This window comes from Thunnus maccoyii, chromosome 17, assembly GCF_910596095.1.
Source record: "Thunnus maccoyii chromosome 17, fThuMac1.1, whole genome shotgun sequence".
Lineage (NCBI taxonomy): Eukaryota > Metazoa > Chordata > Actinopteri > Scombriformes > Scombridae > Thunnus > Thunnus maccoyii.
The window spans coordinates 446,681-462,500 of NC_056549.1; the positions used below are offsets into that span (position 1 = coordinate 446,681).

The 15,820-nt window shown below is 50.5% G+C and overlaps 1 protein-coding gene across 1 annotated transcript; it reads right to left on the bottom strand.

The window, feature by feature from the left end:
• Window positions 1-2,743: 2,743 nt before the first annotated feature.
• LOC121882626 (MAP/microtubule affinity-regulating kinase 3-like) lies at window positions 2,744-15,163 on the bottom strand. Its single transcript, XM_042390996.1, has 17 exons — window positions 14,593-15,163; window positions 11,091-11,270; window positions 10,959-11,012; window positions 10,584-10,632; window positions 8,454-8,519; window positions 8,276-8,346; window positions 8,121-8,177; window positions 7,245-7,379; window positions 7,057-7,158; window positions 6,304-6,423; window positions 6,082-6,181; window positions 5,157-5,269; window positions 4,983-5,079; window positions 4,724-4,902; window positions 4,493-4,572; window positions 4,166-4,402; window positions 2,744-3,180 (listed from the first exon to the last, which is right to left on the bottom strand). The coding sequence occupies exons 1-17, from the start codon at window positions 14,641-14,643 to the stop codon at window positions 2,814-2,816; spliced, it is 2,058 nt and encodes a 685-aa protein (XP_042246930.1). The 5' UTR covers window positions 14,644-15,163; the 3' UTR covers window positions 2,744-2,813.
• Between the last annotated feature and the right edge of the window lie 657 nt (window positions 15,164-15,820).

Below are 15,820 nucleotides of genomic sequence, written 5' to 3' on the forward strand. Positions count from 1 at the left end.
GAACAACCGACCTGAGCCCCCGACCTGAACCCCCCCAACCTGAACCCCCGACCTGAACAACCGACCTGAGCCCCCGACCTGAACCCCCCCACCTGAACCCCCCACCTGAACCCTCGACCTGAGCCCCCGACCTGAACCCCCCCAACCTGAACCCCCAGCCTGAACCCTCGACCTGAACCCCCGACCTGAACCCTCGACCTGAACCCTCGACCTGAACCCCTGACCTGAACCCTCGACTGAACCCCCCGACCTGAACCCTCGACCTGAACCCCCCACCTGAACCCTCGACCTGAACCCTCGACCTGAACCCTCGACCTGAACCCCTGACCTGAACCCTCGACCTGAACCCCCGACCTGAACCCTCGACCTGAACCCCTGACCTGAACCCCTGACCTGAACCCCCGACCTGAACCCCCGACCTGAACCCTCGACCTGAACCCCCGACCTGAACCCCCGACCTGAACCCTCGACCTGAACCCCCCGACCTGAACCCTCGACCTGAACCCCCCACCTGAACCCTCGACCTGAACCCCCGACCTGAACCCCCGACCTGAACCCTCGACCTGAACCCCCCGACCTGAACCCTCGACCTGAACCCCCCACCTGAACCCTCGACCTGAACCCGCGACCTGAACCCGCGACCTGAACCCCCGACCTGAACCCTCGACCTGAACAACCGACCTGAACCCCCCACCTGAACCCTCGACCTGAACCCCCAGCCTGAACCCTCAACTTGAACCCCCCACTGAACCCCCAGCCTGAACCCTCGACCTGAGCTTTTAAATGATTCTGTAATGTAGCTGTGTGTTTGCTCTGTGGACAGTTTACTGGTCCGGCTGACCTCTACTGGTTCATACTGGGTGAGTTTAAGTTAAACCAGGTGACGTCTGCACACCTGACGGTTGCTTCATCACTGACCCCTGCTGTCGGCGTCGGGCGGGTCTCTGTGGAGATCTCTTCCACAACTTTAGACAAACAAACTGAAACTTTTCTTCAGGAGCGATTTGATATTTTGCTGCTACTCAGTAAAACCGTCTGACTGAACAGCTGATCGGTGAGCGGATGCAGCACATACAGTAAACCTGGTCTCTGAATCCTGTTCAGCCCAGAGATGATGCTCAGCAGCGTCTTCCTGTCCTGCCAGAACTGAAGAGATTCTTCATCACTACATCCTCTTCACATTCTGACTCATGATTAGTCTCTACACCAAACATCTGAACCATGAATCTATTTTACATTCATAAACACGTCATCAGTCATTAATGAATGTGATTGATCCTTGACGACGCTGTCAGAGAGCAGACTCAGTTAACCACATGGAGACAGGAAGCTGTGCTGCGTTCAAGGTGTTTAATGAGACACAGGTGAACCTGAGCAGTTCAGTTAACAAAACAGTGAGCTGTCGATCAGCTGACTATCAACTGTCAATCAACTGTCAATCAGCTGACCATCAGCTGTCAATCAACTGTCAATCAGCTGTCGATCAGCTGACTATCAGCTGTCAATCAGCTGACCGTCAGCTGATCGCTTGCAGGTACAAAAGAGAAAAAAACAAACATGAAAACAAGGTGAACAAACTATTTACATCCACTGACAATACTGATCCAACCTGTGTCCACATAGCCCCGCCTACTATCCATCTGGTCCCGCCCCCTGTGCATATGGTCCCGCCCGTGTTATTCAGACCCCGCCTCTGTCAGTCCTCTTGTGGGCGGGGCCAAATCACCACAGTAACAGCAGAGAAACAAATATACATCACAGCAGAACACTTCCTGCATCGTCTTTACTTGTGTTAACATGTGACTCAAAGTCCCATGATGCTTTGCAGCAGCAGTCAGCCATGTTCATTCAGAGCTGCCCCTGCTGTGTTGGAGGCAGGTGAGGGAAACCCCGTACACACAGACTGTGACATCATCACTTTTGTCACCAGTGTGCAGAATCAATAACCAATAATCAATCATCATCTATGACAGGTAGAGATAGACAGAGAGAGAGAGACAGCTGTCTACCTGTCTCTCTCTCTCTGTCTATACCTGTCTCTCTGCCTCTCTCTACCTGTCTCTCTCTCTACCTGTCTCTCTCTCTGCCTCTCTCTACCTGTCTCTCTCTCTGCCTCTCTCTACCTGTCTCTCTCTCTGCCTCTCTCTACCTGTCTCTCTCTCTACCCGTCTCTCTCTCTCTGCCCGTCTCTCTCTCTGCCTCTCTCTACCTGTCTCTCTCTCTGCCTCTCTCTACCTGTCTCTCTCTCTGCCTCTCTCTACCTGTCTCTCTCTCTGCCTCTCTCTACCTGTCTCTCTCTCTCTGCCCGTCTCTCTCTCTGCCTCTCTCTACCTGTCTCTCTCTCTGCCTCTCTCTACCTGTCTCTCTCTCTGCCTCTCTCTACCTGTCTCTCTCTCTGCCTCTCTCTACCCGTCTCTCTACCTGTCTCTCTCTACCTGTCTCTCTCTCTACCCGTCTCTCTCTCTCTCTCTCTACCCGTCTCTCTCTCTACCCGTCTCTCTCTACCCGTCTCTCTCTCTCTCTCTACCCGTCTCTCTCTCTCTCTACCCGTCTCTCTGCCTCTCTCTACCTGTCGCTCTCTCTCTACCCGTCTCTCTCTACCCGTCTCTCTCTCTCTCTACCCGTCTCTCTCTCTCTCTCTACCCGTCTCTCTCTCTCTCTACCCGTCTCTCTGCCTCTCTCTACCTGTCGCTCTCTCTCTACCCGTCTCTCTCTCTACCCGTCTCTCTCTCTCTCTCTCTACCCGTCTCTCTCTCTCTCTCCACCCGTCTCTCTCTCATCCCGTCTCTCTCTCTCCACCCGTCTCTCTCTCTCTACAGCTTGAGTTCGTCAGCGATCTTGGATGCGATGTTCTTAAAGGCGATGGACGTCCCTGAGATCCGTTTGAAGCGGACGCCGTTGAGCGAGAGGCGGGGCAGTTTGCACACCTCCATCTCCCATTGGACGAGGCTGTCGGCATGCCCGTCGCCGTGGACGCAGAGCAGCAGGAAGTGCTCGCGCTGCTCGTAGTCGCAGTTGTTGGCGTCCAGAACTTTCCTGATCTCCTTCATCATGTCCGCCGGCTCCAGAGACGACGTGGTCTTCATGCTCCAGGTGAAGCGCAGGGAGCGAGGCTTCGACTCCTTCAGCTGAGGAGGTGCAGGAGACGCAGGCTCCTCCCTCTGATCGGACACCGGACGACTGAGAGGAGGAGAGGAGGAGACCGTTAATGACCAGAGCTGATCCACCTCCAGTAACAGCTGGAGGAACATCTGATCACTACCATCTATTACTGGGTTCTGGTTTGGGATCGGGTCTCGTATCAGCTCGGGTGGGTGCAGGTATTAAAACACTAAGGATGACACGGTTAGGACACTGGTGTTACTGGTTACACTGGACATTTTACAAACTAAGATATTGGTCAGTGATGCTTCCTTTGATCTGCAACATCAGACTCTTAGATCTTCCCGGTCTTTAAGAGTTAGTGACGGCGGTTTCAGGCTGCCGCCAGCAGCTCGTCCTCCGCGTTCAGCCGACCGCCGCTCAGAACCAGAACCGGAGCAACTCGCCCGCCATCTGGAGAGACACACCGAGAGCAGCTGCCGGCTAACAGCTGGCTAACAGACGGCTAACAGCTAGCTAACAGCTGGCTAACAGACGGCTAACAGCTAGCTAACAGCTGGCTAACAGCTGGCTAACAGCCGGCTAACAGCTAGCTAACAGCTGGCTAACAGACGGCTAACAGACGGCTAACAGACGGCTAACAGCTAGCTAACAGACGGCTAACAGACGGCTAACAGCCGGCGTTACGTTTGTTTACAGCAGCAGGACGGAGAACAGACGTCTCACTCTGATACTCTGCTGCTGCTGCAGACGGTCCGTCTATAACGACACGTCATGTAACCTGGTACCAAACACCAGTAACACCAGTAACACCAGTAACACCAGTAACACCGACCATCGCGGTGAAGCCCTGAACCACATCATACGAGGAGGAAACAAGGAATAAAAACGGAGTCAGAAGCAAAAACTGGAGGAAGGTGTTCTGGTTTGTGACACACAGCCAGGACCAGGACCAGGACCAGGACCAGGACCCCAGGACCAGGACCAGGACCCCAGGACCCCAGGACCCCAGGACCCCAGGACCAGGCCCAGGACCAGGACCGGTGCTGGCTGTGAGGCGTACCTGCGGCTGAGTCTGGAGGTGAGTTTGGAGAACAGGTAGTTGGCCCCTCTGGTCCGTGATTGGTCATGTGAGCCATTGTAGGTGGCGGAGCGGCGTTCTCTCAGCTGGCCGCCGTGGAACGTGCTGCGACTCGCCGTCCCACGAGGGAACCGCAGCCGGTCCGGGGGCGTGGCTCCACCGCTCACGCTGTGGGTAGAGGCTCCGCCCACCGACCTCTGCGTGGGCGTGGTTGTCGCGCTGTGGGGGAGGGGCATAGAGAGAGGGGGAGGGGTTACTCACTGAGTCAGTTCTGACCTCAGATCCAGATTCACCTGTTTCCTCTGGTACCTGGACTCCTTCCCGTTCTGGACTGCAGAGTTCCTCTCGCTGCAAACATACGTGTTCCTCCTCGTCATGCTGGACCCACCCTGAAACACAGACCAGGACCCATTAGTCCAGGACCCATTAGTCCAGGACCCATTAGTCCAGGACCCATTAGTCCAGGACCCGTTAGAGACTGGGACCTGCCCTGAAACACGCAGGTCTGGAAGGATCTGGGTCAGACCGTCTGATACTCACGGTGGGCGTTGATGACTTCTTCCTCCGCTCGGGGATGTCGGCCATGTTGGGGTTGTTGGCGTTCGCAAGAAGTGGACTGCCCCCCTCCACCGGACTGGACCTCCTACTGTGACCTCCGACCTCCTTCTTCACCTCCTCCGCTGCCGTCTGAGTCCTCCTGGGGGGGCCGGCCGAGGAACCTGTCGGAGCGGAGAGGAAGAGTTTAACAAACAGCCACCTGCATTCTGGGTCAGATCCTGGTCCTGGTCCCGGCTTGTACCTTGGTCGCTGCACCTCCTCTGTTTAGAGGAGGAGGAGGAGCGCTGGGCGAGGAGGTGCGCCGGAGACGGGCTGCTGCCGGGCGGACGAGCCTCAACCTGCGGGAAACATCACGTTATCACGGCTGCTCTACATTAGGAAGCTCTACTCTCCTGTTACCACGGCGACCTCTGACCTCGGCTGACTTGCGTCCCAGCAGCAGGTAGGTGGCGGTGATGTCATCGTACTTCATCTTAGTGAGCGAATCATTGATCTTCTCTCTGGAGTAACCCATCCCCACCATCACGTCTGAAACACAACAAACAAACAAGACATCAAACTCAACGGACTCTTACTCAGAAGTTCAGCAGGATCAACTCGTGTTTATCTTTTAAATCTGATCAATAACTCGTATTAGAAAGACGAGACGGCTCCAGATTTGAATTTTCTTGATCAAATCTCTTATTTTCTTCCTTTCGGAGAAGAGTCGACGTTCTGTTATATAAATACCACACGCTACAGTGTTCTGGAGCTTTCAGCAGTGAGCACATGGTCCTCGCCGACAGACTGAACCAATGAGAACGTTTGAACATCTACAGCTCCACGACAACTGAGCGACGTCCATCTGAAGAAGACCATGTGATACAGGAGGAAAGTTCAGGAACCTCCATGTACGGACAGACGTGGCGAGGTGTGATGTCACCGCCGGTTTGAAGCCCCGGAGCTTCCAGATAAGGAGCGCTGGGTTGTTGAAGCTAACGCTTACTGGGAACACTGGGCCCAGCCCACTTAGGCTATCGTTAGCAACGTTAGCTAAACTGTGCTAACAGGGCAGGTATCGTATCGAGTAACAATACCCAAAGTAACGTAAAGCAACTATAAGTCTTCAAATCTTATTAACGGAGAATTAACTTCAGCAGACTTATTAGAGGACCTGGATGTAGACTGAGACCAGAACCACTTCCTGAAAACACGACTTCACAGCTCTAGCAGCCGTCGGTGGAGCTTTAAGGTTCCTCAGCTTGGACCTGATGAACTGGTTCTGGATCAGACTGCTGTGAGTTCTGGCAGCAGGTCTACTTTACACCTGACTGTGTTTGTATGAATGTGAGTCTGAGTACCGATCCTCTTCTGGTCTCTGATGTCCTGCTCCGGCTCCAGGAAGGGCTTCAGGGTCTCTTCGTCATAGCCGGCGTTGATCCAGCGATCCTTCATGATTTGCTGAAGAGGAGACACTCAGATGAAGGATCAGACAGTCTTAACGGAGGGTTTATAATCATATGAAACATGCTGGTTGTACTGATGATGATGATGATGATGATGATGTGTCGGGTTGTTCTGACCTCCAGAGTTCCTCGTTTTCCCGGGTTCAGCACCAGGAAACGTTTCAGCAGGTTTTCACAATCGGTCGACATGTAGAAGGGAATTCGATATTTACCACGCAGCACTCGCTCTCTCAGCTCCTGCAGACAGGAAGTAAAGACACCAGAGACGTCAGACACGCTGCTGGACACAAAGAGAGTAAAATATAAAGAACAGAGGCTCCAGGACGCCTCCCTGAGGGACTCCACGAGCAGGACTGTTCCTTTAAATCTACACAACTTCCTCCAGGAAACTGTTCGAGCTTCAGTTTCACTAAATTACAGAAACTTTTCTGAAAGAAACGTCTGAATCAGCAGCTGCTTGTGGTTTGGACCAATCGTGGTGTTTGATGTGGCGGCAAATCTCACCTGCCGACAAACACGATGCCACAGACGAGCAAAACTGTTCCCAAACGTTCCCAAACGTTTCCAGTTGAGGTTTGATGCCTCAAACATCAACATCAAACTAGATTTATTTTAATAACATTATTGATGATTTTATTTGCTGCTGAAAGTTTATTTAATAAAAGTCGTTACATGTGACTCTTCACTGGTTCCAGTTTAAATAAATCACATTATTTTACTTTGCTTGCAATGTTTCCCAGTTCGAGAGACATAAACATTAAACAACTGTATCACAACTTCTGAGAAAAGCAACTTTCAGCTGAAACATTTGTGGCCTCAATGATCAGCAGAGCGCTCTGAGATCCTGGAGGGTCTGATGTCATCTGTTACCTTCAGGTTCTGTCCGTCAAACGGCAGAGAGCCACTGACCAGCGTGTAGAGAATCACTCCCAGACTCCACACGTCCACCTCCGGACCGTCGTACTTCTTACCCTGAAACACGAGCGCACATTAACACATGCTGACTGTCAGCTGATGGACGCACGAGTGCACGAGGGCACGAGCGCACGAGTTCGTACCTGGAAGAGCTCAGGTGCTGCGTACGGAGGAGAACCACAGAAAGTGTCCAGTTTCCCACCGACAGTGAACTCGTTACTGAAGCCGAAGTCTGCGATTTTAATATTCATGTCTGCATCCAGGAGGAGGTTCTCTGCCTGCAGGAGGAGCAGCAGGAGGAGCAGGAGAGAGAGGACAGAGAGGAGGAGGAGGAGGAGGAGAGAGAGGAGGAGAGAGAGGAGGAGGAGGAGGAGAGAGAGGAGGAGGAGGAGGAGAGGAGAGAGAGGAGGAGGAGGAGAGAGAGGACAGAGAGGAGGAGGAGGAGGAGGAGAGAGAGGAGGAGGAGGAGAGAGAGAGGAGGAGGAGGAGAGAGAGGAGGAGGAGGAGGAGAGGAGAGAGAGGAGGAGGAGGAGGAGAGAGAGGAGGAGGAGGAGGAGAGAGAGGAGAGAGAGGAGGAGGAGGAGAGAGAGGACAGAGAGGAGGAGGAGGAGGAGGAGAGAGAGGAGGAGGAGGAGAGAGAGAGGAGGAGGAGGAGAAGGAAGAGGAGAGGAGGAGGAGGAGGAGAGAGAGGAGAGAGAGAGAGAGAGAGGAGGAGGAGGAGAGGAGAGAGAGAGAGAGAGGAAGAGGAGAGAGGAGGAGGAGGAAGAGGAGGAGGAGAGAGAGGAGGAGGAGGAGGAGGAGGAGAGAGAGGAGAGAAGAGAGAGAGAGAGAGGAAGAGGAGAGAGAGGAGGAGGAGAGGAGAGGAGAGAGAGAGAGAGAGGAAGAGGAGAGAGGAGGAGGAGGAGGAGGAGGAGGAGAGAGAGAGAGAGAGGAGGAGGAGGAGGAGGAGGAGCAGTAGTTAATGTATTGTGATGGTGCGTTTACTGTCAGCTGGTAAATGTGAGTTGGCTCGGTGCTACCTTCAGGTCTCGGTGGACGATGTGTCTCTGGTGACAGTACTGAACCGCCGACACGATCTGCAGACAGACAGGAACAGACCAGAGAACTACGAACACTACTGTATTATGGGATGCAAGGGTGTAACCATGGTAACAGCTGTGCGTGTGTGCATTACCTGTCTAAATTTAGCTCTGGCCTCCTTCTCCTTCATCCTCCCATGAGCTACGAGGTAGTCAAACACCTCACCTGCACACACAGACACACGGGTCATGTGACAGCTCACACACCTCAGAGGTCAGAGGTCACGACTTCACCTGGATTCAGTTTACAGGTAAAGAAAAGGGGTGACTCACCTCCACTGGCGTACTCCATCACCAGATACAGAGTCTTCTCTGTCTCGATCACCTCAAACAGCTTCACTGGAGACAGACGGGTCAGACAGGTGAGACAGGTGAGACAGGTGAGACAGGTGAGACAGGTGAGACAGGTGAGACAGGTCAGACAGGTCAGACAGGTGAGACAGGTGAGACAGGTCAGACAGGTGAGGCAGGTGAGGCAGGTGAGGCAGGTCAGACAGGTCAGACAGGTCAGACAGGTGAGACAGGTGAGACAGGTCAGACAGGTGAGACAGGTGAGACAGGTGAGACAGGTCAGACAGGTCAGACAGGTGAGACAGGTGAGACAGGTCAGACAGGTCAGACAGGTGAGGCAGGTCAGACAGGTGAGACAGGTCAGACAGGTGAGACAGGTGAGGCAGGTCAGACAGGTGAGACAGGTGAGACAGGTCAGACAGGTGAGACAGGTGAGACAGGTGAGACAGGTCAGACAGGTGAGACAGGTGAGACAGGTCAGACAGGTCAGACAGGTGAGACAGGTGAGACAGGTCAGACAGGTCAGACAGGTGAGGCAGGTCAGACAGGTGAGACAGGTCAGACAGGTGAGACAGGTGAGACGGGTCAGACAGGTCAGACAGGTGAGACAGGTCAGACAGGTGAGACAGGTGAAACAGGTGAGACAGATGAGACAGGTGAGACAGGTGAAACAGGTGAGACAGGTGAGACAGGTGAGACAGATAAGACAGGCCAGACAGGTGAGACAGGTCAGACAGGTGAGACAGGTGAGACGGGTCAGACAGGTGAGACAGGTGAGACAGGTGGGACAGGTGAGACAGGTGAAACAGGTGAGACAGGTGAAACAGGTGAAACAGGTGAGACAGATGAGACAGGTGAGACAGGCCAGACAGGTGAGACAGGTGAAACAGGTGAGACAGGTGAGACAGGTGAGACAGGTGAAACAGATGAGACAGGTGAGACAGGTGAAACAGGTGAGACAGGTGAGACAGATGAGACAGGTCAGACAGGTGAGACAGGCCAGACAGGTGAGACAGGTGAGACAGGTGAAACAGGTGAGACAGGTGAAACAGGTGAGACAGAGAGAGAGACAGGACATAAAAAGAGAGACAAGTGAGACAGGTGAAACAGGTGAGACAGAGAGAGAGACAGGACATAAAAAGAGAGACAGGTGAGACAGGTGAGACAGGCCAGACAGGTGAGACAGGCCAGACAGGTGAGACAGGTGAGACAGGTGAAACAGGTGAGACAGGTGAAACAGGTGAGACAGATGAGACAGGTCAGACAGGTGAGACAGGTGAAACAGGTGAGACAGGTGAAACAGGTGAGACAGATGAGACAGGTCAGACAGGTGAGACAGGCCAGACAGGTGAGACAGGTGAAACAGGTGAGACAGGTGAAACAGGTGAGACAGATGAGACAGGTCAGACAGGTGAGACAGGCCAGACAGGTGAGACAGGTGAGACAGGTGAAACAGGTGAGACAGGTGAGACAGGCCAGACAGGTGAGACAGGTGAGACAGGTGAAACAGGTGAGACAGATGAGACAGGTGAAACAGGTGAGACAGGTCAGACAGGTGAAACAGGTGAGACAGATGAGACAGGTGAGACGGGTGAAACAGGTGAGACAGGTGAAACAGGTGAGACAGATGAGACAGGCCAGACAGGTGAGACAGGTCAGACAGGTGAGACAGAGAGAGACAGGACATAAAAAGAGAGACAGGTGCAAGGAGAGTGAGACAGGTGAGACAGATGAGACAGGTGAGACAGGTGAGACAGGCCAGACAGGTCAGACAGGTGAGACAGAGAGAGAGACAGGACATAAAGAGAGAGACAGGTGAGACAGAGAGAGAGACAGGACATAAAAAGAGAGACAGGTGAGACAGGTGAGACAGGTCAGACAGGTGAAACAGGTGAAACAGGTGAGACAGGTGAGGCAGGTCAGACAGGTGAGACAGGTGAGACAGGTCAGACAGGTGAGACAGAGAGAGACAGGACATAAAAAGAGAGACAGGTGCAAGGAGAGTGAGACAGGTGAGACAGATGAGACAGGTGAGACAGGTGAGACAGGTCAGACAGGTGAGACAGGTGAGACAGGTCAGACAGACAGGCTCAGGTTTGTGTTGTTACTCACCAATATTTGGATGATTTAAGATCTTCATTATTCTGACCTCTCTGAAGAGCTGAGAGACAGACAGGTATGTGTTAGACAGACAGGTGTGTGTCAGACAGACAGGTGTGTGTCAGACAGGTGTTTGTCAGACAGACAGGTGTGTGTCAGACAGACAGGTGTGTGTCAGACAGGTGTGTGTCAGACAGACAGATGTTTGTCAGACAGACAGGTGTTTGTCAGACAGGTGTGTGTCAGACAGACAGGTGTTTGTCAGACAGGTGTGTGTCAGACAGACAGGTGTGTGTCAGACAGACAGTATCAGTAACTAATCAATCACATGAGCAGCTGAGTGATGTCACACTGTATCAATCTGTGATCAGTTGTTGAGTTTCTCACCTTCTGCAGGCTGGTCGGGTTCAGCTGAGTCTTATCAATGATCTTGATCGCCACCTGTCAGGGAGACATGATCAATATTTCTGTTCCTGAGGTTATACAGCTGCCTGTCTGTCTCTCGGGGACCTGTCTCACCTCTCTTCCTGTCTGGATGTGTCGCGCTAGCTTCACTTTAGCGAAGTTTCCCTTCCCGATGGTTTTCAGCAGCCGGTAGTTTCCGACGTGCGGCGTCTCGTCCGCGGCGGACGACGAGGAGTTTTTACCGCGGGCGGAGCGGGACGATGTGTTAACACGGCCATCGTCCACTGAGGCATGCTGGGTAAAAAACAGACAGACAGTTATATTTTCAATTGATCAGCTGATCGGAAAGCAGCATGTGTTCGGCACAGGACAGGAAGCTTCATGTGATGAACACCGACACACCTGCAGACAGGTAAACACACCTGCAGACAGGCTAACACACCTGCAGACAGGTAAACACACCTGCAGACAGGTAAACATACCTGCAGACAGGTAAACACACCTGCAGACAGGTAAACATACCTGCAGACAGGTAAACATACCTGCAGACAGGTAAACACACCTGCAGACAGGTAAACATACCTGCAGACAGGTAAACACACCTGCAGACAGGTAAACACACCTGCAGACAGGCAAACACACCTGCAGACAGGTAAACACACCTGCAGACAGGTAAACACACCTGCAGACAGGCAAACACACCTGCAGACAGGTAAACACACCTGCAGACAGGTAAACACACCTGCAGACAGGTAAACACACTTGCAGACAGGCAAACACATCTGCAGACAGGTAAACACACCTGCAGACAGGTAAACACACCTGCAGACAGGTAAACACACCTGCAGACAGGTAAACACACCTGCAGACAGGTAAACACACTTGCAGACAGGCAAACACATCTGCAGACAGGTAAACACACCTGCAGACAGGCAAACACACCTGCAGACAGGTAAACACACCTGCAGACAGGTAAACACACTTGCAGACAGGCAAACACATCTGCAGACAGGCAAACACACCTGCAGACAGGTAAACACACCTGCAGACAGGTAAACACACCTGCAGACAGGCAAACACATCTGCAGACAGGTAAACACACTTGCAGACAGGCAAACACATCTGCAGACAGGCAAACACACCTGCAGACAGGTAAACACACCTGCAGACAGGTAAACACACCTGCAGACAGGCAAACACATCTGCAGACAGGCAAACACACCTGCAGACAGGTAAACACACCTGCAGACAGGCAAACACACCTGCAGACAGGTAAACACACCTGCAGACAGGCAAACATACCTGCAGACAGGCAAACACACCTGCAGGTCCTGTAAATGCTGCTGCTGTTCATCTAATTGAACCGACGCAGGAAGCAGCAGCTCTGCTCTCAACACGTCCAACAGTCGCCGTCGTCTGGTGACGGATTTGTTTACCTGGTCGTCTGCTCCACGCCGAGCCACGACGCCATCACACAGCAGCAAGTAAAACAAGTAGTTTACCTGTTGGAGGTGTGCTGGTCGTCTGCAGCTCTTCATCAAACATCATCATCATCACTGTGGCTGTTTCTGCTTGTACTCTTCCTGCCTGCATTGTTTCTAACTGATCCGCTCAACAAACAGCTACAAATATCTCCACGTGTTGTTCTGTCAACTGGTTTTTAGCGCCGCTAACGAAGCTCCGCTAATTCAGTGAGGAACATGTTTCACTTCCTGTAAATAGTTCACAATAAAAGTCTGCCATTATTTAGTAATTTAAAAGCTTTTAATATGAAGCAATAAAGCAGGAAATGTTGGGTTTGCATCAGCGGTAACTTAACACGACTCTGATAAGCTGCCCCTCGGCAGGCTTCCTGAAAGCTGGCCAATCAGAACAGAGTGGGCTCATCGGGAGGCGGGCCTTAAAGAGACAGGAGCTAAGACTTCCTGTTGGAGACTGAGGTTTAACTGAGGGTCTACGTAAAGGGCCAGTAGAAGGTAAATAAGGAGCTTTTCTTGATAACACTTTATTTTAGATCCCCTAATTTTATACTAACTTCCTGGAAGCTGTTTCAGACATTTGCAGGTATTTAATGGTTGATTTTTAGGACAACTGGTACAAATTATAAGATAAAACTGAAAAAGTGTTCAGATATTAGTACCGGTGTAAAACTGACTTCTACACGGAGTGTTGCATTATGGGTTGTTTGTAGCATTAATGTTGCTAGGCTAGCGAGTGTCTTACAGTCTGTTTATAGTGAGCGTATCATTAGTCCAGTTTAACCTGCAGCACTTCCTGAAACATCGTCTAACGTGTTTTTTGCTGCGGAGGAAATAAATTCATGACGAGTGAAAACGTCTCTGCTGCAGAAACTGAATATATCAAGCTGCCAAATACACCGAGACAGATGACGAGCAGCTCAAAGAGACCAACAGACAGTCGTATTAATGTTAACTGCTGCAGGAAATCCTTCTTAGCGCTGCCGAGAGGCTGGAAGGAGAGTGTGAGTAACGTTATGTATCTAAACTACGATGTGAGTTATATTCAAAAGTAACGTTATTTGTGAAAAACAGCTGTTGGACGAGGTGGGATCATCTAATAATCAGGATCGTCTTATATCTATATTATTATTTATATTCATATGCCATCAAGAGCTACTGTGACTAAACACACTGAAGAACATCTGGAGGAGAAACATGAGCTCAAAGTCAAGCTAACGTCACAACTTCGGTCTGTCAAAAGCAAAATGATCAAGTGATATCAAACTATATCATAATATATTAGATAGTTTCAATAATTTCCTAGAAGTAGCTGCTGTGTAACTGTTCATTCTCATGACTTTACTTTGAAGGTTTTGTGTAATTTGGTTTGACAGGAAATGAGCTTTACATGCTAATATATCCTTTGACAGTATTTTTATCTGGATTAGAGAAAAATGATCAACTTAACAAAAAGTTATTTAAACTGCAGCACCTCTCTGTAAAACGTACTAAACATGAGAGGTTAAATACCTGCAGATGACACTGAACATTTCCAGAAAGAATAAAATAAATCAAGTGTCACCCAGATCTTATCTCCTCAGTCAGGAACACCTGACAAACCTTCGCAAAGAGATCCACTGGATCCTCTTCAGGCTTTCAAAACTTCTCAAGAACATCCAGAACCTCCTAAAGACCATGTGGAACCTCCGGGGCCCTCAGGGGCCTTCAGTGGCCTCCCAGGGCACCAAGAACCCACTGTAGGAGCGCTGTAATATCTACCAGGACACCTGTAATCCTCTCAAGGATCCTACAAACCTTCTCAAGGACTAAAAATCCTCAGACCAGGAGAAACGGATCACTCATGTCCCACAGAGAGCCCTCACACCTCCTCAGACTGCTGGGAACTGTAACAACACCTGGAAACATTTCAGTTATTCTTAATAACTCACTGAAAACCTTTAATTCACACATAAATGCCTTAATACCTCCTGTTATCACCTCTTGATGTGTTCAACTATGTGAGTACGATGACGACTCCATCTTATTCTTCAATGTTAATGTGATAAATGATGATTTAACAGATAGAATAACATGCTAGTTTCGTCTTGTGTAACTTAATTAAAGCATTAGGAAGTTACATGTTGAGGTAAACTCACACTCTCTGCGTCCCGCTCGCTGACGGTGGGCAGCGGGGTCCTGGCGGACATGTTACCCGGGTCAGAGTGAGGCAGGTCCGGGCATGAAGCCGCTGGTCCGCCCCGGAACACCTGCCTGAACTTCTGCGGGCTGCGGTGACTTCAGGTCGGACTTATCTGAGCAGGATATCAGCCGACATCCCTGGTTCCAGCCCGGGCAGCAGGACCGGAGCGTTACCCGGCCCGGCGCGGCGCAGCTCGGCTTGTTTTCCGGCAGTTTGTACCGGACATGGACCCGGAGTGCAGCCGAGCAACAGTTCCTCTTTGCGGGCTAAGTTAGCCGGATATGTCGCTGGCTGCCCGGCGGGACCGGCTGTCTGTGACTCCAGAGCAGAGCGGGTCCGGGTCTGTGTGCTGGTGTCCGGCGCGTCTCGGCTCGTTGAGATGGTCCCGGTTCGGTTCGGCTCAGTCTCTCCGGAGACTCTCTGCTAGCCGCTCCGCTAGCCACATCCAAGATGGCGGAGCAACCAAACCCTGCGCGCTGACGGGAAGTGACCTCAGAGACAGCGTGCCACGTGATTGGCTGAACGGGCCGAGCAGCGGCGTCTGTTGTTGCTAGGGTGACTCATGGATGAATAATAAGACCTTATAATAAGTTTATTATATCCAAGGATGACATACAGAAAACAATAAAAACGATTAAAAAATAACATTAAAACGATTTAAAAATAAAGATAAAAACAACGAAAATAATACAAATGACAAAAATTATAAAAAAAACAATCAAAATGATTAAAACTATAAAAATGATACAAACAATAAAAAAAGATAATGAGTCTGTTTTGTTAGATATCTACTTTTTTATCTTGTGCACACAAGATAATTTACTTTAATTCAACATTATTAATTTAACCCTTTATTAATTATTCATAATCATTTATAACTGCAGGACTGTTGATCAGTTATTTATTATTTATAACATTTCATTGTTATGTTGTATGTTAGAGACACATATGATTGTATAGTACATTATTTAGGGGCTCAGAGAGAGACGATGTAGAAAGACTTAAAATATATAGATTTATTAATTTTATCTTTATGTATTTACCTTCATTGTTCCTGTTCAGTATTTTTAATTTAATCCATAAATGTTTGTTTTCAGACATGTGTGATGTCATCGTTATTCTCACTGGTTTCATTTCATTGTTCTATAAATCACATCATGATACATTAAAGCACATATAACATA